Source organism: Colobus angolensis, unplaced genomic scaffold, assembly GCF_000951035.1.
Source record: "Colobus angolensis palliatus isolate OR3802 unplaced genomic scaffold, Cang.pa_1.0 Scaffold329, whole genome shotgun sequence".
In the NCBI taxonomy this organism is placed as follows: Eukaryota; Metazoa; Chordata; class Mammalia; order Primates; family Cercopithecidae; genus Colobus; species Colobus angolensis.
In genome coordinates this window covers 153,364-174,347 of record NW_012116588.1, presented here as the reverse complement: position 1 = coordinate 174,347, position 20,984 = coordinate 153,364, and the positions used below count along the sequence as shown (strand labels likewise).

General features: G+C 42.7%; 1 protein-coding gene across 2 annotated transcripts; it reads left to right on the top strand.

Moving 5' to 3' along the window:
* Positions 1–11,960: 11,960 nt before the first annotated feature.
* Positions 11,961–20,353, top strand: LOC105518734 (schlafen family member 13). 2 transcript variants are annotated; one of them, XM_011951837.1, is made up of 6 exons: positions 11,963–12,108; positions 13,673–13,710; positions 14,665–14,751; positions 15,445–15,576; positions 17,055–17,778; positions 17,976–20,353. In XM_011951837.1, exons 2-6 carry the CDS (start codon positions 13,686–13,688, stop codon positions 18,745–18,747), a joined length of 1,740 nt encoding a protein of 579 aa, XP_011807227.1. In that variant the 5' UTR covers positions 11,963–12,108; positions 13,673–13,685; the 3' UTR covers positions 18,748–20,353. The 2 variants fall into 2 exon arrangements, with proteins under 2 accessions (XP_011807226.1, XP_011807227.1); XM_011951836.1 differs by having other exon boundaries at positions 11,961–12,108; positions 13,673–14,751.
* Positions 20,354–20,984: the final 631 nt, after the last annotated feature.

The window sequence follows — 20,984 nt, the reverse complement described above, 5'->3', positions numbered from 1 at the left end:
CTAAATGTATGTATATCAAACAACAGAGCTGCAAAATATGTGACACAAAAAGTGATAGCACTGAAAGGAGAAATAGACTTCGCAATTGTAGTTAGGGACGTCAACACCCTTGTATACTACCTTGTAGTAGAAGTAGACCAAAAAATCTATAAGGCAGATTTGAGAGCAGCCTGCACAACACAGCAAGACCCCATCCTTAAAAAAAAAATTGGGGGTGGGCATGTTGGTGCACGCTTGTAGTTCTAGCTACTTGAGAGGCTGAAGTGGGAGGCTTGCTTGAGTCCAGGAAATGAGGTCACAGTGAACTATGATCATGCCACCGCACTCCAGCTTCAGTGACAGACTGAGACCCCGTCTTAAAGAAAATCTGCAAGGATACAGAAGAACTTAACATCACCAGTCAATAGGATCTAATGACATATATAGAACATGCTACCCAACAACAGCAAAACATATATTCTTCTCAAATGCCTATGGAACATATATCAAGATAGACCAGAACCTGAGCCATAAAACAAAGCTAAACAAATGTTAAAGAATTGAAATTATACTCAGAGTGTGTTCTATGACCAAAATGGAACCAAACTACAAATAAGTCGGGCAAACAAGATTAGAGGAAAAAAGAAGTAAAAAGAATGAACAAAACCTCTGAGAAATATGGGATAATGTAAAAGGACCAAACCTACAATTGATTGGGGTACCTGAAAGAGGTGGGGAGAATGGAACCAAGTTGGAAAATATACTTTAAGATATCATCCAAGAGAACTTCCCCATCCTAGCAAGACAGGCCAACATTCAAATTCAGGAAATGCAGTGAACCCCAGTAAGATATTCCATGAGAAGATAAACCCCAAGATACATAATCATTCAGATTCTCCAAGGTCAAAATGAAAGAAAAAATGTTAAGGGTAGCCAGAGAGAAAGGCCAGGTCACCCACAAAAAGAAGCCCATGAGACTAACAGCAGACCTCTCAACAGAAACCCTACAAGCCGGAAGAGATTGGGGGGCAATATTCAACATTCTTAAGAAAAGAATTTCCAGCCCAGAATTTCATTTCCAGGCAAACTAAGTTTCATAAGCAAAGGAGAAATAAGATCCTTTTTAGATTTAAAAAAAAAAAAAAAAAGCTGAAGGAATTCACAACCACCAGGCCTGCCTTTGCAAGAACTCCTGAAGGAAGCACTAAATATGGAAAGGAAAAACCATTACCAGCCACTACAAAAACACACTGAAGTACTCAGACCAGTGACACTATGAAGCAACCACATAAACAAGTCTGCAAAATAACCAGCTAGCATCATGATGACAGGATCAAATTAGCACATAAGAATATTAACCTTAAAAGTAAATGGGCTGAATGCCCCAATTAAAGACAGAATGGCAAGCTGGATAGAGTCAAGACTCATTGGTCTGCTGTATTCAACTCAAGTACAGACAAACATAGGCTCAAAATAAAGAGACGGAGGAAGATTTGCCAATCAGATGTAGAGCAGAAAAAAGCAGGGGTTGCAATCCTAGACTCTGATAAAACTTTAAACCAACAAAGATCAAAAAAGACAAGGGCATTACATAATGGTAAAGGGATCAATGTAACAAGAAGAGCTAACTATCCTAAGTATATATGCATCCAATACAGGAGCACCCAGATTCAGAAAGCCAGTTCTTAGAGACCTGCAAAGAGACTTAGACTCCCACACAATACTAGTGGGAGACTTTAACACCCCACTGACGATATTAGACAGAACATTGAGACAGAAAATTAACAACGATATTCAGGACTGGAACTCAACTCTGGATCAAGAGGAGCTGACAGATATCTACAGAACTCTCCATCCAAAAACAACAGAAGGCCGGGCGCGGTGGCTCAAGCCTGTAATCCCAGCACTTTGGGAGGCCGAGATGGGCGGATCACGAGGTCAGGAGATCGAGACCATCCTGGCTAACACGGTGAAACCCCGTCTCTACTAAAAAATACAAAAAAACTAGCCGGGCGAGGTGGTGGGTGCCTGTAGTCCCAGCTACCCGGGAGGCTGAGGCAGGAGAATGGGGTGAACCTGGGAGGCGGAGCTTGCAGTGAGCTGAGGTCAGGCCACTGCACTCCAGCCCGGGCGACAGAGCGAGACTCCGTCTCAAAAAAAAACAAAAAACAAAAAACAAAAACAACAGAATATACATTCTTCTCATCACCACATGGCACTCACTCTAAAATCGATCACATAATTGGAAGTAAAACACTCCTCAGCAAGTGCAAAGCAACTGAAATCATAACAGTCTCTCAGACCACAGCACAATCAAATGAGAACTCAAGATTAAGAAACTAACTTAAAAATCACACAACTACATGGAAATTGAACAACCTGCTCCTGAATGACTCCTGAGTAAATAATGAAATTAAGGCAGGAATCAAGAAGTTCTTTGAAACTAATGAGAACAAAGAGACAATGTACCAGAATCTCTGGGACGCAGCTTGATTAGGGTTCTCTTAGAGGGACAGTACTAATAGGGACAGAACTATTATATATATATCCTAATATATATAACTCATGTATATATATATGAGTTTATTAAGTATTAACTTTCACAATCACAGCGTCCCACAATAGCTTGTCTGCAAGCTGAGGAGCAAGGAGAGACAGTCCGAGTACCCAAACTGAAGAATCTGAAGATGTAGGCCAGGAGGCTAGGCCTGTCTCTCCTTTTAACATTTTTCTGCCTGCTTTATATTCACTGGAAGCTGATTAGACTGTGCCCACCAGATTAAGAGTGGATCTGCCTTCCCCAGCCCTGACTCAAATTTTAATCTCTTTTGGCAACACCTACACAGACACACCCAGGATTAATACTTTGTATCCCTCAATCCAATCAAATTGACACACAATATTAATCATCACAAGTCCCCTCTTGTCAACTTGAATCCATAAACATCTCCATTTGAGATTATACATAATCTTCAAATAAAGACAATAATGAAGTCATAATTATGATTAGCATAATACAACTATCCTTCGTACAACCAGAAAGGCACCAATCCCTAACCCAAATACTATTACATAAAGTTAACAATACTTAAATGCTGATATGAAGTCAATAAATCTTATGTCACATGATAAAGGAAAAGGAAATAAAATGAAGATATTTTCTTAGTACAAGTGTATACATGCACAAACATGTTTTTAACAAAAGAAGGAGGAAATACTCATGATAATTACAGTCTTCATTTCTGCAGTTGGTCGTGGCCATAACTGGTATTGATGACTAGTTTCTTCTACTACCCATTCTGTATTCTCTTTGTCTTCTGCAAGCACCTCAACACGTCATGGTTTTTTTTTTTTTTTTTCCTGGTGGAGTGACCCAAACCTTCATTCCTGAAGGGTCTGGACCATTTGTAGTCCTGCCTGGATTGGGCTGTTGTAGTTTCCCATTGACCTTAATCACAGGGCATGGTAATACTAAGAGACTCCTTAGTGGATCTCCTGTATTCCATGAGTACCCTTCCTTACCTCCATTGTGGAGTGGTAGACTGATTTCATCTTGATAGTTTGGGCCAATCACCCCAGCCAACACTGCAAGTCCCTTCTTAGTCTGACTTAAAGGTAGGAGGAGCCCAAAGTGTCCAGGTGGCAATCTTAACTTCCAGTTTAATGGAATCATTGTTGTGTCTCCTGGTGGCAGCATTCCTCCCTCTGTAGCTAGGATGTCTAGGCCAGCATAACCTAATGTCGTGGGAACAGAAGCAAAAATTTTGCTAGTGGATCACTAGGGGTGATGGTGAGTGTGCTGCTTCCACTTTCACCCCTCGATTCCTGGACCAGTGAATCCTGGCTATGGGAGAAACAGTACCATATATCAGATGCCGATTCAGAGTATACACAGCCTTTTGGAGAACTCTGCCCCAGCGCTGCAAAGTATTGTCACCTAGTTGGCATTTTAATTGTGACCTTAAAAGGCCATTCCACCGTTCTATCAATCCAGCTGCCTTAGGACGATGGGGAACATGTTAAGACCAGTGAATTCCATGAGCATGAGCCCACTGCCACACTTCTTTAGCTGTAAAGTGAGTGCCTTGGTCAGAGGCAATGCTGTGTGGAATACTACAATGGTGGATAAGGCATTCCGTGAGTCTATCGATGGTAGTCTTGGCAGAAGCATTGCATACAGGATAGGCAAACCCATATCCGGAGTAAGTGTCTATTCCAGTGAGGACAAACCTCTGCCCTTTCCATGATGGAAGAGGTCCAATATAATTAAGCTGCCACCAGGTGGCTGGTTGATCACCCCAAGGAAGGGTGCTATATTGAGTGCTCGGTGTTGGTCTCTGCTGCTGACAAATTGGGCACTCAGCAGTGGTCATAGCCTGGTCAGCTTTGGTGAGTGGAAGTCCATGTTCCTGAGCCCATGCATAACCTCCATCCCTGCCACTATGGCAACTTTGGTTGCCCAGATCAATAAATTCAACCTGATCCAGCTCTATGTTCCTTCCACCATTATACCATGCCCTTAATATCCATTTCCATGCCTGTTCTCCAGATTGCTGTTTATATAAATTAGGGAAATCAAACAGTTCTTTCTGAGTGTATTGCATCTCCTCATGGGTCACACTCTCAACCTCACTTCCAGGGGCCTGAAGGGACTTTAGTTTAGTTATAGGTCTAGAAGCAAACAGCAGTGTTGGGGTGGCTCTTGAGGAGGATCAACATCATCTTGCCTGGCAACTGCCTCAGGGAAGGCCATCACTGTTGCCTCAGGCAGCACAGGGTTTATCTCCTCAGACAAAGGAGGAAAGGCTGATGGCAGTATGGGTCGAGGAGGGGATGTTGCCACTACTTGGGATGGGGAAGCTGCTCCTTCTCACAAGGTTCATCAGAGTTTACAAACTCAGTGTCCCCAGCTTCATCAGGGTCATCCCACATGTCCCCATTCCAAGTTGCAGGGTCCCATTCTTTTCCAATCAATGCCCTCACTTTAACAGTAGACACCTGAGGAAGCTGTGCATGCACCTTTTGTTGCAGGTCAGCCACTCTCACGAGAGCTTTGTTTTTCCACAATTTCATCTCTTTCTCTACAGGAGATAAGGCTCTCACTCAGGGCAATCTTAGGAGATTTGAGGCTCAGTATCTGCCTCTGAAGCCGGGAGACAGAATCCCTGAGCTCATCATTTTCTTTCATCACTGTGTCTACTGGAGCAACCAATCCACTTCATTATGTTCCTTGGTTCTCCACATATGGTCAAAAGTATTATGTATAGAGTCACTAAAGTCCTTGCCTCTCATTAGCAGTGACTCAGGAGTGCCAAATGCATTTACTCTGCACAACTCTCTAAACAGTTCACGGCAAGGACTGTCAGTGTTCTCCATATTATTAGAAGCAGAGTCCTTAGCATTTTTGGATCTAATCGTATTAAGCAGCCAACTCCAGAAACCCCTAAATCAATGAAAAAATTCCATCCTTAATATTCTGTTCCTTTAGAACTACTCCTGGTACCAAAATCTGTATTAGTCAGGGTTCTCTTAGAGGGACAAAATTAATAGGAGATATATATATGTATATATATATATATATAAAGGGAAGTTTATTAAGTATTAACTTACACTATCACAAAGTCCCACAATAGGCTGTCTGCAAGCTGAGGAGCAAGGAGGGCTAGTCCAAGTCCCAGGACTGAAGAACTTGGAGTTCAATGTTCAAGGTCAGGAAGCATCCAGCACAGGAGAAAGGTGGAGGCTGGGAGGATAGGCCCGTCTCTTCTTTTCACGTTTTTCTGCCTGCTTTATAGTCACTGAAAGCTGGTTAGATTGTGCCCACCAGATTAAGAGTGGATCTGCCTTCCCCAGCCCACTCACTCAAAAGCAAATCTCTTTTGGCAGCACCCTCACAGACACACCCAGGATCAATACTTTGTATCCTTTAATCCAATCAAGTTGACACTCAGTATTAACCATCACAGCTATACATGGCTATTTATAGTAGTTCTATTTATAATTAACAAACCCAGGAAACAGCCTGAATGTCTTTCAATGGGTTAATGGTTAAACAAAAAGTGGTACATCCAAACAATGGAATACCACTCAGCGATCAAAAGAAATGAAAAATTAATAGACACAGCAGGGAAGAAACTCAAAGATATTATGTAAAGAAGCCAATCCCAAATGGTTACGTACTATTTGATTACAGTTATACAACATCCTGGAAAAGACAAAACTAGGGATAGAGAACGGTCTGTGCTTTGCAGGGACTGGAATTGGGGGAAAGCATTAGTGTGTGTGTGTGTGTGCATGCGCGCGTGTGGTGGTGGCTGTATTCTTTTTTGTGGTGGTTACATGATTCTAAACATGTATTAGTAGAACTATACATAAAAGGTAAATTTTACTGTACATGAAAAAGTAAATTCTACTGTATTTATGTTAATACTAAAAAAGGCATGTGAATGTGAAATGTGAGCTGGGAAAAAGAAGGCATCTCATATAAGATGAAAAAGAAAGTGAGTAACCTAATTTGCAAAGGCACAATTTCTACTTATGGAACCTGTGCTTAAGAAGGGTTCCCATGTAATTGGTCAGGCCTTGGATATATTGGTCATATCACCACTGCCTAGTCATTTTCCAGCTGTCTGTAAGGGAGAGGTTTGTTAACACCCATAACAGAGTGGAAATATCATGATTTTGCCTTTTTTTTTTTTTTGGAAGACAAGGTCTTGCTTTGTTACCCAGGCTGAAGTGCAGTGGCATGCTGGGTTCAAGTGATCCTCCTGCCTCAGCCTCCTGAGTAGCTGGGACCACAGGCATGCACCACCATGCCTGGCTAATTTTTGTATTTTTGGTAGAAACGGGGCTTCACTATGTTTCCCAGCCTGGTCTCGAACTCTTGGATTCAAGTAGTCAGCCCACCTTGACCCCCACAAAGTGCTGGGATTACAGGTGTGAGCCACTGCACCTGGTCCCTATATTATCTTTAAAAATTTACTGATTTTGTATTTTCGTATTTATGTTTTTATTTTAGCAGAATAGATTTTGGAGGACAGGACGCAAATTAATATTTTTTCTCTAGGGATAGCAGATATATCAACACAATTTATAAAATAATCTCTCCTTTCCCCCACTTAACTGCAATACCACCTCTGTCATAGATTTTTCCATCAATATGTGAGTTTTAGGTTCTGTCATTTATTCCATGCTCTATTTTTTCTAATTATTATTGCTATATAAGAAAATTTGATGTCTGCCCACAATGTGCTTTTTCTTTTGAAGAGTGTTTCGGGTCTTATATATAAATCTATAATCAGCATGTAATGTTCTAGGAAAATACTGCTGGGATTTAAAATGGAATCTCAATGGATCTACTCATCAATTGAGTGAGAATTAATTTTTTTGTTTGTTTTTGAGATGGAGTTTCTCTCTTGTTGCCCAGGCTGGAGTGCAATGGCATGATCTTGGCTCACCGCAACCTCTGACTCCCAGATTCAAGTGATTCTCCTGTCTCAGCCTCTCAGCCTCCTGAGTAGCCGGGATTACAGGCGTGCATGACCACGCCTGGCTAATTTTTTGTATTTTTAGTAGAGACAGGGTTTATTCATGTTGGTCAGGCTGGTCTTGAACTCTTGACCTCAGGTGATCCGCCTGCCTCAGCCTCCCAAAGAGGTCTTTAATATATTGGGTTTTCCAATCCATGGACATGGTATATGATTTAATGTATTTCTATATTTATTATTTTTCAATAAGGCCTTATAAACTTTCCCATAAACACCTTTCAGATGTTTTTTTAAAAAATTTCCCAGCACTCACAGTGGCTGCCTTATGCTCCCTCAAAGATCTCTTCCATTTGTTCTCCTAGCCTCAGGGATGATGGCTCCTTTCCATAGTCACCTCCATAATACCGTGGTGTTACTTTTTTGCCTTTTCCATGATTGAGTTAAAAAGTCTTTATATCTAGTGAATAGTTCTTCATTTTAAAACCTCAGTGTTCAAAATAACTGGTCTTCTGACAGGACCCTGACTAACACAGAAACTGTTCTTTAAGGCGATCCCAGTTAACAGATCTCCAAAGATGGAATTTTAGTATTGTTAGGTTGTGTCTTTAGGTACTAGTTCTTTCACTTAACATTGTGCTGAAAGTCCTGGCCAATACATCATACAAGAAAAGGAAACAAGAAAAGTATGCAGATTACAAAGGAAGAAATAAAACTCTCATTATGCACACTTAATATTATTGTGTTCTTAGATGACCTAAAAGAACATAGAGATTGATCGTCAAAATTAACTACAAAGTTTAGCAAAGTTGGTAAAAAAAAAAAAAAAAAAAGCATACAAAGTCAATTGCTCCTCATTCTTTTGTGTAGATCTGAGTTTCATCCTGGTATCATTTTCCTTCAAAATAAAGAACTCTGTTAGGCCGGGGGCGGTGGCTCACACCTGTAATCCTAGCACTTTGGGAGGCCGAGACGGGTGGATCACCTGAGGTCAGGAGTTCAAGGCCAGCCTGGCCAACATGGTGAATCCCCATCTCTACTAAAAAGGCAAACATTAGCTGGGCCTGGTGGCGGGAGCCTGTAATCCCAGCTACTTGGGAAGCTGAGGAAGGAGAATCGCTTGAACCTGGGAGGTGGAGGTTGCAGTGAACTGAGATCACGCCATTGCACTCCAGCCTGGGCAACAAGAGCAAGACTCTGTCTCAAAAACAAACAAACAAAAAAACACGTTAATGGTTTTTGTAAAGATCTGCTGGTGACAAATTTCCTAAGTTTTTTTTTTTTTTGGGGGGGGGTCTGAATAGGTCATTATTTTGCCTCCATTTTGGAGGACTTGTTTTGTTTTTGGTGGTCATAGAATTCTAGATTGACAGTCTTTTTTTTCAGCGCTTTACAGATGCATAGTTCTGGATTCAGCACAGGTTTGCACAATGTATAAATCACATTTTAAAGAAAAACGGAAAAACTGGAATATGATAATATGAAGATTTACTGAAATGGAAAGGTGGAAGTCATTGAAAAAAGCAGGTTAAGAACAGTATGTACAGTATGACTTTAATAAAAATGTATTACATATACGTTTGTATAATGTATATGTATGATCAGTGAAGATATATACAATAAGGTGTTAATAGTGATCAGTGGTAATCTCTGGGGCGGAGGGCGGGGGGATAGGAGTACGTTTTATTTTCTCACTTTAGCCTCCACTGGAGCTTATATTAATCAGCCTGTTGTTAACCGCCGCTTCCACCCTTGGGCTACTCCGCAGCAGTGAGATCTGTGCCGGTGCGCGGTGCTTCGTCAACCCCTGGAACCGTCACGCTGCTCGCGTTACAAGAAAACCAGCCAGGGTTCTGCTGGTTCTGTGCCTTTAGCACCTGCCAGAGTCCAGAGTATTTGGATTTCGTAGTCCTCCTCTCCAAGGGGTTGACCGAGCACAGCGCACCTGCCGCCGCCACATCCCACTCTGGCGCCGGATCTGCGGAGCCACAAATCCAGCCAGGAACCGAGCGCCACCCGATCCGCGCAGCCGTCGCATTTTGACCTGGGGTTCCCGGGTCTCAAGGCCCACTTTCTGGGGCAGACGGTGGGGAGAGAAGCCCAGCTTGGGGTCTGGGCAATTTCAGTGCGGTGGAAGGGGAAAACCCCGGCGAAAGCTTCGCTGGACCCTCAGAGGAGGGATCCGGGGAAGGCGGGACCTCAGGCTGCAGGAGAGGAGAGAGAGATAGGGGTGGAGTGGGACGGAGTGGGAGTAAGAAAGAACTAAGAACCACCGGAAGCGATCAGAAAACTTGGCGCTTCCTGACAATTTCTTTCTTTCTTTCTTTCTTTTTTTTTTTTGGTGACAGGCTCTCACTCTGTCGCCCAAGCTGGAGTGCAGTGATGCGATCTCGTCTCACTTTACCCTCTACCTCCTTGGGCTCAAGTGATCCTCCCGCCTCAGCCTTCCGGGCATTTGAGACTACATTTGAGCCCACAGACGCGCGCCACTAAGCCCGAGTAATTTGTTGTTGCCGTTGTTGTTGTTGTAGAAACGGGGGTCCCACTGTGTTGCCCAGGCTGGTCTCGAACTTCCTGGCTCAAGCCATCAACCCGCTTAGGCCTCCCAAAGTGCTGGAATTTCATAGACCCGAGCCACCCACCAGGCCTTCTAGACAGTATGGCAAAGTGTTGCCGGACTTTGCAGACACTCCCATTGGCGCCTCCATGCCCTGCGTGGGACCTCCTGGTTCGTTCATCCCCTGAGTGGGACGTGCTCAGGGAGGTGCCAACCATTGGTTATAAGGACCGGACCCTGGCGCCTCAGGGGAAACGCGGTGGGGCCTTCCGACGCGTTGGAGCTTGAGAGGTAAGAGACGGTCCCTGCTCTTACCCGGACTGCGGTGCTCCCGCTTGTACCCACGCCCCAGGGTACAGTCCAGCACGACCCTGGACTGGCGATGATTCGGATGGGGAGCAAGCTAGGAGAGCCCCCCCCGCCCCCCAGCTCCAGCCAGGGGGTGGAATGGGGGCATTTGTGTGCTTCTCCCCTGCCTTTGGAGTCCGGCTAGTTTGCTGAGCAAATTCCCTAAAAGGCTGACGGTGAGGACTTGATCGCGGCGCGGGTGGAGGCGGGGCGGTGGGGAGGGACGGTGCGGGGAGCGAAAGGGGCTGGAAGGCGTCGCCGGCGGCTTGGCGGGCCTTACCTGTGTTCCTGTTCCGGCTGCAAAACAGAAAGCCCCTGCCCAACGAGCAGCGGTTTCCTCGGAGGCCGAACAAACAGGCAGAGCCGAGTGCGTCCTGGAGGCTTCCACCGTCGCGAAGTTGGGCCCTTTGTTTCAGGGTTCTTGGCATTGACTCACTAACCACCGTAAATTATTGTTCTTTATCTAAGAGTTAAAAAACAGAATTAGGCCTGGTGCGGTGGCTCATGCCTGTAGTCTCAGCACTTTGAAAGGCCAAGTGGGAGGATTACTTGAGCCCAGGATTTCGAGACCAGCCTGGGCAATGTAGGGAGACCCTATCGCTGTGAATAATAATAATAATAATAATAAAATAAATTAATCGGGCCTGGTGGCGCGCACCTGTGGTTCCAGCTTCTCCAGAGGCTGAGGTAAAAATCGCCTGAGCCTGGGATCGCGCCACTGCACTCCAGCCTGGGCAACACAAGAAGACATTGTATCAAAACAAAAACAAAACAAGACAACAAAACAGAATTAGAACTGCCATTGTCCTGTACCACTGGCAATTAGAATTGCCAAAACCCATTACCCTGTGATTACCCTGTAATCTAGGAAGGGGACAAATGAGAAAAATGTCTCCTTCCCAACAACGTCTGTAAAATACAGAGACGCTATCTGAGAAGGACAAAGAGCTCCGTGTTTCAGTTTCCTAAGAGGGGGCTTCTGTCGCAGCTGTTTCCTTCGGTTTCGTTTCTGCCTGAGACTAGCCAGTTCCCACCCAGTTTTCCTCAGTGGATTGGGAGGGAGGCTTGGGAGTGGATGGGAGGATTTACGTTGTTCTGATTTTACCTACAGTATACCTGTGTAGGAAGTGAAACTTTCCATCAATTTCGACAGAGAAGCAAGGGCAAGAATTATCTCGAATTACTCCGATAGATGCATGTGTACAGGCTGTTATCCAACAGCCATCCATTGCCCCCAGGGGCTTCTCATAGGCCCCTCTCCACCTCCACCCTCCCCCCATCTCCTGTTTCCTGGATTGTAGGGTATTATTTCTACATTTAACTAACAAACTCTAGTACTGTATGTTTACTTTGTGTCATGTAGCATTTTAAATGCTGTACATATATTACCTCATTTACTTCTCACTACAACTCTGCGAGGCAGCTTTTATGGCTATCACTGTTTTGCTTAGGTACAGAGAGGTCAAGTAAATATCCCCAAACCACACAGCTAATAAATGGCAGAGCCGGTATTTGAACTGGGGGGGTTCAAAGAAGTCTGAATCGACCCCTGAACTCTGCTGCCTCTCTCTACATGTTTCTGCACACGGGTCCTTCATTCAGGACTGATTTTGGTGGAAGAAGACAGCAGGTGGTGGGCATTCACTGTGCTGGTGGGAAGTCTGGTTATATTAAGATAGGGATTCTGGTAAAGTTATTCTGTAAATAAAACAGAATCAGTTGTTTTTGTTAAATATATTGGTAAACTTCCTGATTTTTTTCCCCCTGAATTCTCAATTTGTTATTGAATAGTTCAATTTTATTTAGGATTTCACTTTTATTTAGGAAACAATATCTCTACCTTACAAAGAATCTGCAAGTGGCACTGATTATAATAACTTTATACCCAAAGGAAGAGCTGGGATAGAGTTCCCTAAGAGTTTTCTGCCTGCAAAAGATATGGGTGGGGTTGCCATTTGAATACAGTTACCAATGAAAAACTATCAGCGTATCTAGGCTTTAACAATAAAGTTCATGGGGGTAAAGAGAAAAGATTTAACTTTGAAGTCCTCATATATCAAAAAGAATATTTTACAAGTAACTTGACAAAGATGTTTCGGTGGTCTTGGAATGCAAGACAGAATACTGACAGTAGAAATTTCTAGGCAAGGGTCTAAATTAGGCAAAGTGGTAAGATTGTGAATGTCCCAGCCTTTATTTCTGAATCTTGACCTCTGAATTCTGCCGCCTCTCTCTGCACATGTTTCTGTGTACAGGTACTTCAGGACTGATTTTGGTGTAAGAAGACAGCAGGTGTATACTTAATGCTATTTCCTTACCTCTTATTCATTCCTCAACCCATTGTAAAATAATGTCAATTAATATAGGTTACCTTACTGAACACCTGTGAACCAAAGCATAGTTTTAAATGCTTGTTGTAAATTATCTGAGTTAATCTTCATAATAACAGTCACAGGTGGCTGCACCATGTTTTATAGTAAGAACATAGAGTTAGAAAGAGTAAATATCTAGATTAATAACAGTACTAAATGACAGAACTGGAATTCAAGCCATCTTCATTGACTCTATTCTCCAAGACCTTAGCCCCTGGTTTATTGTCTCCTGATGCCCATTTCCCAGGTGTCTGAACAGCATTTTTCAAAGTTACTGTTAACCTTAATTTTACTAAACCTAATAACACTTTCCAGTCATTACCTAGCTGTATCTGTCAGCAGTATTAGACATCTTAAAACCTCGGCAGGTGACCTTGTTCCGGGCTTTGTTAATACCAAATACCCTTGATTTTTCTCCTACTTCTTCGATTTCTCATACTCAGACCTTTCTACAGTCTCCTTTTCAATGTGTTCTTCTTTTACTTATCTTCTAAAGTTGATGTTCGTGGAGAATCTGTTCCAAACCTAGATGTTCTCATGCCGTGGTACACATGCCCCTCAGGTGATCCACTACCTCCATGTTTCAATGCTGATGACTTCACCTGGCCAGTTCTAGTGCATCCTTTAGGTCTTGGCTTAAATGGAACCTACTCCTGGAAGTCTTATTGAACCATGGTCTCCAGATTAGTTCAGATACCCTATTCAATGTGTTTTCCCTCTTAGAGCACATATCACACATGATGGTAAAGGCTAATTTCGTTAGTTCCCTTCCCTGCCAGCCAGTCAGTTCCTGAAGAGACTATACTTGTCTTTCTTGCTATTGTCTTCTACCAGCATATATTAGACAGGTTTTAAATATTTTCTAGTAAGTGAATTGCAGGCCTGTAACAATTTTTTAATCAAAAATGAAACAAATTTTCTAATACTTTAAGGTGCAAGTTCAACATGGAGGCAAATCACTGCTCCCTGGGTGTGGATCTATCTTACCCAGACCTGGTCATCGATGTCAGAGAAGTGACTCTTGGAGAAGAAAATAGAAAAAAGTTGCAGAAAACTCAGAGAAACCAAGAGAAGGCTAGAGTTATACGGGCTGCGTGTGCTTTATTAAACTCAGGAGGAGGAGTGATTCGGATGGAAATGGCCAATAAGGATGAGTGTCCCATAGAGATGGGACTGGATTTAGAAGAATCCTTGAGAAATCTTATTCAGGATCAATGTTTGCAGGCTTTCTTTGAGACTAAGCAACAAGGAAGGTGTTTTTACATTTTTGTTAAATCTTGGAGCGGTGACCCTGTCCCTAAACATGGTTCTTTCAATTCCCGCATTTGCAGCCTTAGTACTTCATTATACTGTAGATCTGGCACCTCTGTGCTTCCCATGAAGTCAAGACAGGCATTCGATTTCCTGAAGACCAAAAAGGGACCGTCCAAATATTACCTGTTTGATGAAGAGTCTCCACCTAGTAAAATTATGAAAGCTGTATACCAGAACACATCTGACTCAAACCCTGCGTATAAAGTTTTCCAAACCGACACTATTGAATATGGTGAAATCCTATCTTTTCCTGAGTCTCCATCCATTGAGTTTAAACAGTTCTCTACAGAACACATCCAACAATATGTAGAAAATATAATTCCAGAGTACATCTCTGCATTTGCAAACACTGAGGGAGGCTATCTTTTTATTGGAGTGGATGATAAGAGTAGGAAAGTCCTGGGATGTGCCAAAAACAAAGTTGACCCTAACTCTTTGAAAAATGTAATTGCAAGAGCAATTTCTAAGTTGCCCATTGTCCATTTTTGCTCTTCCAAACCTCCGGTGGAGTGCAGCACCAAAATCATAGAAGTGTTTCGCGAGAAAGAGTTGTATGGTTATCTCTGTGTGATTAAAGTGAAGGCATTCTGTTGTGTGGTGTTCTCGGAAGCTCCCAGGTCATGGATGGTGAAAGAGAAGTATGTCTGTCCCCTGACAATTCAGGAATGGGTAGAGAAAATGATGGACGCAGATCCAGGTAAGAGGGAAGCAGATTCTCCCTCCCTGACCTTTCTACCTCTTCCCCAATACCACTTCCTTCTTTATTCTCTAAGCTTGACCTTCTCACACCCATTGAAATTTACTTTCTCTAAATCTCCATGCTTTTCATAGATGCTAAGTTTTATTGGGTGAGAAAAAACCAAAATGAGATATTTTGTGAATGATGATTTTCCACAAAAGAAGAAGTAAAGGAAAAACTTGGAAATTGGTTCCTTTAATAAAATCATTGAATTGGAATTTGCTGGAGCCTCATAATAATGATTAGCTCATACCTCAATTTAGCATAAAATCAACTCTGGGAGACAAGGGCTAGTGTTGGTTGAGGTTTGTTTAAGTGGGATTAGTGGAGGTGCGTGCACAGGGATGTAAAAACCTGATGATTAGAACTTAAAGAGAGTGTTTTTTTTCACTGCAATTCAAGCAAAGAACTATTCAAACATGGAACAGGGAGCATTATATTGCATGGGGAAACACCATTCAAGGTTCGAAAAAGGGCTTTTAATGATGAGTCTTTGGGAACCTGGACATAGAGTCAAGAAAGAGTAACGCATCTGACTTTGTGGCCTGACTTGTACCATGTTAGATGAAATTTAGACACAGCCTTGTACAGCCTATTGCAGTAGTGAGACATGAAATCATATAGTGTAAATTAAAATGTTCTTTCTTTCAGAATTTCCTCCAGACTTTACTGAGGCCTTTGAGTCTCAGTTGAGTCTATCTGACAGTCCTTCACTTTGCAGACCAGTGTATTCTAAGAAAGGTCTGGAACACAAAGCAGATCTACAACGACATTTATTTCCAGGTACTAACTGCCAGTTTTTACATCAGGGCAGAGGGAAGTCATTTAATACATTTCGTGGAAAACAAATCCATGAAAGATTGTGTCCTGCAGATCCAGGTGTATACAGTGACAATGCCACAAGCCTCTCGGGGAAGAGTTTCAGGTACCTTTAGAAATCATCAGGCCCATTGGTTGCCACATCTGGCTGATTATTAGAAATGCCATAGGAGGTAGTTAAACATGTAGATGTCCAGGCCCATACCAAGAACTTATAAACGCTTAATTTCCAGAGATAAGGCCTGGCCATGTGCATTTGGGCAAGCTTCCCAGATTATTCTGATGCCCTGCTGGGTTTGGAAACCAGTGATCTAGTACAACTACAGGGGCACAGTGGAATAATCAGCCACTTCTGGTCTACTTTTCTAGGATGGAGGAATTATGTCTGTAAAAGGAATAAAAATGTTCACCTGGTAGAATATAAGAATACAGAAAAACCACAAATAATTTTCCTTTGGAAGAGGCTAGAGGGAACAGCTCACTAATGCTTCAGAGGTAGCACCAAATAATAATTCAAGTCCATAGACAATGTTAGGTAACCCCTCTCCCTGCTGCCCAAACATTGTTTTAGCAAGGTTTTTTTTTTTCTCAGAGTTCCTACTTACAAAATGAAACTTAAATTTCTCAAGGAGGGAAATGGCTTAACTTCACATATTGAATATATTAAGTATGAGATTTGACAGAAGAATATGATACAAAAATATCCTATGTATGTCCAAACATTTATCAAGGGCAAGGTAATTCATATATAAGACCTTCCTCAGGTCTGTTAACCACCAAATAGTTTCTTTACTTACCTGAGATCTTTATAGTCATTAGCTTATCAGAAAAGTTTTTAAACATTCCACATAAGAATTCAAGATGCAAGAGTAATTGAATATACGGCTTTCACTTTCTCAGGCTCAGTAAATTACATTTCAGTTGACATGCTCCATTGTCCATGAGATACATAGAAGGGTGACATCATTCGTTTTACCAGATTTGTAGGGTGTGGGTTAAAGAGAGATGCACCAGGCCGGGCGCGGTGGCTCACACCTGTAATCCCAGCACTTCCGGAGGCTGAGGTGGGCGGATCATGAGGTCAGGAGATCGAGACCACCCTGGCCAATATGGTGAAACCCCGTCTCTATAAAAATACAAAAATTAGCTGGGCGTCATGGCGGGTGCCCTTAATCCCAGCTACTCAGGAGGCTGAGGCAGGAGAATGGCATGAACCCAGGAGGCGGAGCTTGCAGTGAGCCAAGATCGCGCCACTGCACTCCAGCCTGGGTGACAGAGCGAGACTCCATTTCAAAAAAAAAAAAAGAGATGCACCAGAAGGAATTTCTGTTAAAGTGTACGATTCTTTGGGGGGCTTTCCTCTCCCTTTTAAACGTAACATGTGATTCATACAAAATCACACAAACACAGTGAAAACATCTTTCTATTTTCTTCATGTCTAGTCTCACCAGGACATTTGCGATATACTCCAGAGTCTCTCTGGAAGGAGCTGTCCTCACAGCATGAAGGACTAGAGGAGTTAATAAACAAGCAAGTGCAACCTTTCTCCCAGGGAATTGTGATCCTCTCTAGAAGCTGGGCTGTGGACCTGAACTTGCAGGAGAAGCCAGGAGTCATCTGTGATGCTCTGCTGATAGCACAGAACAGCACCCCCATTCTCTACACCGTTCTCAGGGAGAGGGATGCAGAGGGCCAGGACTACTGCACTCGCACCGCCTTTACTTTGAAGCAGAACCTGGTGAACGTGGGGAGCTACACCGGGAAGGTGTGTGTCAGGGCCAAGGTCCTCTGCCTGAGTCCTGAGAGCAGCACAGAGGCCTTGGAGGCTGCAGTGTCTCCAATGGATTACCCCGCGTCCTATAGCCTTGCAGGCACCCAGCACATGGAAGCCCTGCTGCAGTCCCTCGTGATTGTCTTGCTCGGCTTCAGGTCTCTCTTGAGTGACCAGCTCGGCTGTGAGGTTTTAAATCTGCTCACAGCCCAGCAGTATGAGATATTCTCCAAAAACCTCCGCAAGAACAGAGAATTGTTTGTCCACGGCTTACCTGGCTCAGGGAAGACCATCATGGCCATGAAGATCATGGAGAAGATCAGGAATGTGTTTCACTGTGAGGCAGAGAGAATTCTCTATGTTTGCGAAAACCAGCCTCTGAGGAACTTTATCAGGTAAGCAGTTGGATCTTCCGTCTTTAAGTATTATTTAATCTGGGTTTAATATTCTCTGCTAAGTCACCTTCTTCCTTGACAATTGAGTGGTTAAATGATCTGTGATAACATACTGTGCTCAGAGGAACATGATATAATCATTTTCTCCCCTTGTTGTTTTTAGAGAAAACCTGAGTGTGTTCTTTTAATTTTTACAGTGAAAAAAATATCTGCCAAGCAGAGACCCGGAAAACTTTCATGAGGGAATACTTCGATCACATTCAACACATCATCATTGACGAAGCTCAGAATTTCCGTACTGAAGATGGGGACTGGTATGGGAAGGCAAAAACCATCACTCAGAGAGAAAAAGGTTGTCCAGGAGTTCTCTGGATCTTTCTGGATTACTTTCAGACCAGCCACTTAAGTCGTAGTGGCCTTCCCCTTCTCTCAGCACAGTATCCAAAGGAAGAGCTCACCAGAGTAGTCCGCAATGCAGATGAAATAGCCAAGTACATACAAGAAGAAATGCAGAAAATCATAGAAAATCCTCCAGTTAATATCCCCCATGGGTATCTGGCAATTCTCAGTGAAGCTAAATGGGCTCCAGGTGTTTCAGGCAGCAAAATGATTATTAAAAACTGGACTGTGGAGCAAATAGTGACCTATGTGGCAGACACCTGCAGGCTCTTCTTTGAAAGGGGCTATTCTCCTAAGGATGTTGCTGTGCTTGTCAGCACCACTAGAGAAGTGGAGCGCTATCAGCATGAGCTCTTGAAAGCACTGAGGAAGAAAAGGATTGTGTATCTCAGTGACGCATCTGATATGCTGGGTGTTGACATTGTTTTTGACAGTGTCCGGCGATTCTCAGGCCTGGAAAGGAACATAGTGTTTGGGATCCATCCAAGGACAACTGACCCAGCTATCTTACCCAATATTCTGATCTGTCTGGCTTCCAGGGCAAAACAACACCTATATATTTTTCTGTGAAGTGACTATTACAAAGAACTCCAAACCAAAATGCTATGTAAATGTCTATGGGTGACAGTCTGCTGAGGGTAGAAACCTTTCTTTTTAGTTCACAAGTCAGTTAGAGATTTGGACAGAGCTGACACAAAGAGTTTGGAGCTCCCCCATTTCTGGCTCTCCTTTCAGAGATTCCTCCCCCAGCTGTTTTCAGCAGTGGTGGTTGCCCCCCATTCTGACCCCTGACTCTTCCAGTCAGAAAGATGGTGGTTTTCTAAAGGAACTTTAGCTGTCCTGCACAATGCAGATCTGTGTCTTGCAGTCTGGGTAAAAGCCATAAAAATAAGAAACTCAGCCTGTGACCTTTCCTCCAAGGCTGGAGTTCTTTTTTTATGTGACTTCATGTAGTTTGTTGCTTTTAAAAATTTGTCCAGAATCATTTTCTGCAGAAGCATGGTCTGTTAGTAGCTTACAGGCCTAGCAGAAGCAATTGTTTCCTGAATTCTTGACATTTATCTTTGCTGTATTCATTTAGGGCTTGGGAGAGTCCCAAGATAATTCAGTCACTGTCAGATTAATAATTTTGTCAGAACAAAGAATATCGTTATGATTACTTAATCCTTAAAATTGTGATCTCCAGAGCTTGTTCTCAGAATGACCTAGACCAAGGCTTAATTGTAATAGTGAACATTAACGGTACCTTTACAGAAAATTATAGGCCAAGAGAAAATCCTGGCTTTTAGTAGAAGTTAATATTAGAGACCAAAATCTGGTTTTGAAGGTATATATCAGCCCTAAGGTGAACGAACTTGGGAAAGATCGTCTTTAAAAATCAATGAGTGTTGGCCGGGCACAGTGGCTTACACCTGTAATCCCAGCACTTTGGGTGGCTGAGGCAGGTGGATCACCTGAGGTTAGGTATTCAAGACCAGCCTGGCCAACATGGAGAAACCCCGTCTCTACTAAAAATACAAAAAGTAGCTGGGCGTGGTGGTGCATGCCTATATCCCAGCTACTCGGGAGGCTTAAGCATGAGAACCACTTGCATCTTGGAGGCAGAGGTTGCAATGAGCTGAGATCATGACACTGCACTCCAGCCGGGGCAACAGAGTGAGACTCTGTCTCAAAAAGAAGAAGAAGAAAAAAAGCAGTGAGTTTATGTTGTTACATTGTAACATCTCAGCTTAGCTCTAGCATTAATCTGTAGAATACCTACTTAAGTTTTATGTCATTCTTGAACTGTGATTTTTTTTTTCTATCTGCTTTCATAGTTTAATGGGCCACTGTTATGGACTGAATGTTTGTGTCCCACTCTCACCCCTAAATTCCCATGTTGAAGCCCCAAACTTCAGTGTATAGCTGGGGCTGCTAAGGAAGTAATTAAGGTTACACATAGTCACAGTGGAGAATCTGATCTGCCAAGATTGGTGTCCTTATAGGGAGAGACCCCAGAGAACTTGTTCCCTTCCTCCCTGTGCACACAGACAAGAGGGCATGGGAGCACACAGAGAGATGGCAGCCACCTACAAGCTAGGAGGGGAAGCCTCATAATGAACCACCCCCCGCTGGCACCTCTGTCTTGGACTTCCAGCCTCCAGACTGTGAGAAATAAATTTCTGTTGGTTCAGCCGCCCAGTCTGTAGTGTTTTGTTATTGCAGCCTGAGAACACAGCTGTGTGATCATTCATCAGACTAAAAACACTGATAGTTAACAATGCTAATGCAATTACTTATTTGCTTTTCAGTCTCTACAAAACATTCTAAAACACTAATCTAAATACTAACAATAAAATATTTGCATAACTAATTGCATAACTAATGAAAATTAAGAAACTACATGCCCAGTATTCCATTTATGAGTAATCCTATTTGACTGATTTCCCTCCATATTGTAAGTTTTGAACTCTTCTGCCGGTCTTCCTCTTATTTGTGTTAACTCATGGAATTGCGGTTATCTAGCCTTGAAATTGTAGGCTCTTCTAACTTGAGCAAAAACTGACAGATCAGCAAAATAAGGAGAAAAATATTTCTTTCTTCTGGTTGCATTAAATGAGATATAGCCCAGCACCAAAACTCTATCTTTGTAAATGTTCTTAGTAAACTCCCTGGTCTTTGGAGTTATTTCAGCCCCTGAGAGTAATTCTTTAAAAGTCTAATTCTGACTGGTTGAGTCTCTCTATATGATTTATTGGCCTAGTAATATTTGAAACAGTATCATATTTTAAAATGTATAAACACTTATGAATTTTTGTTTAGACCAA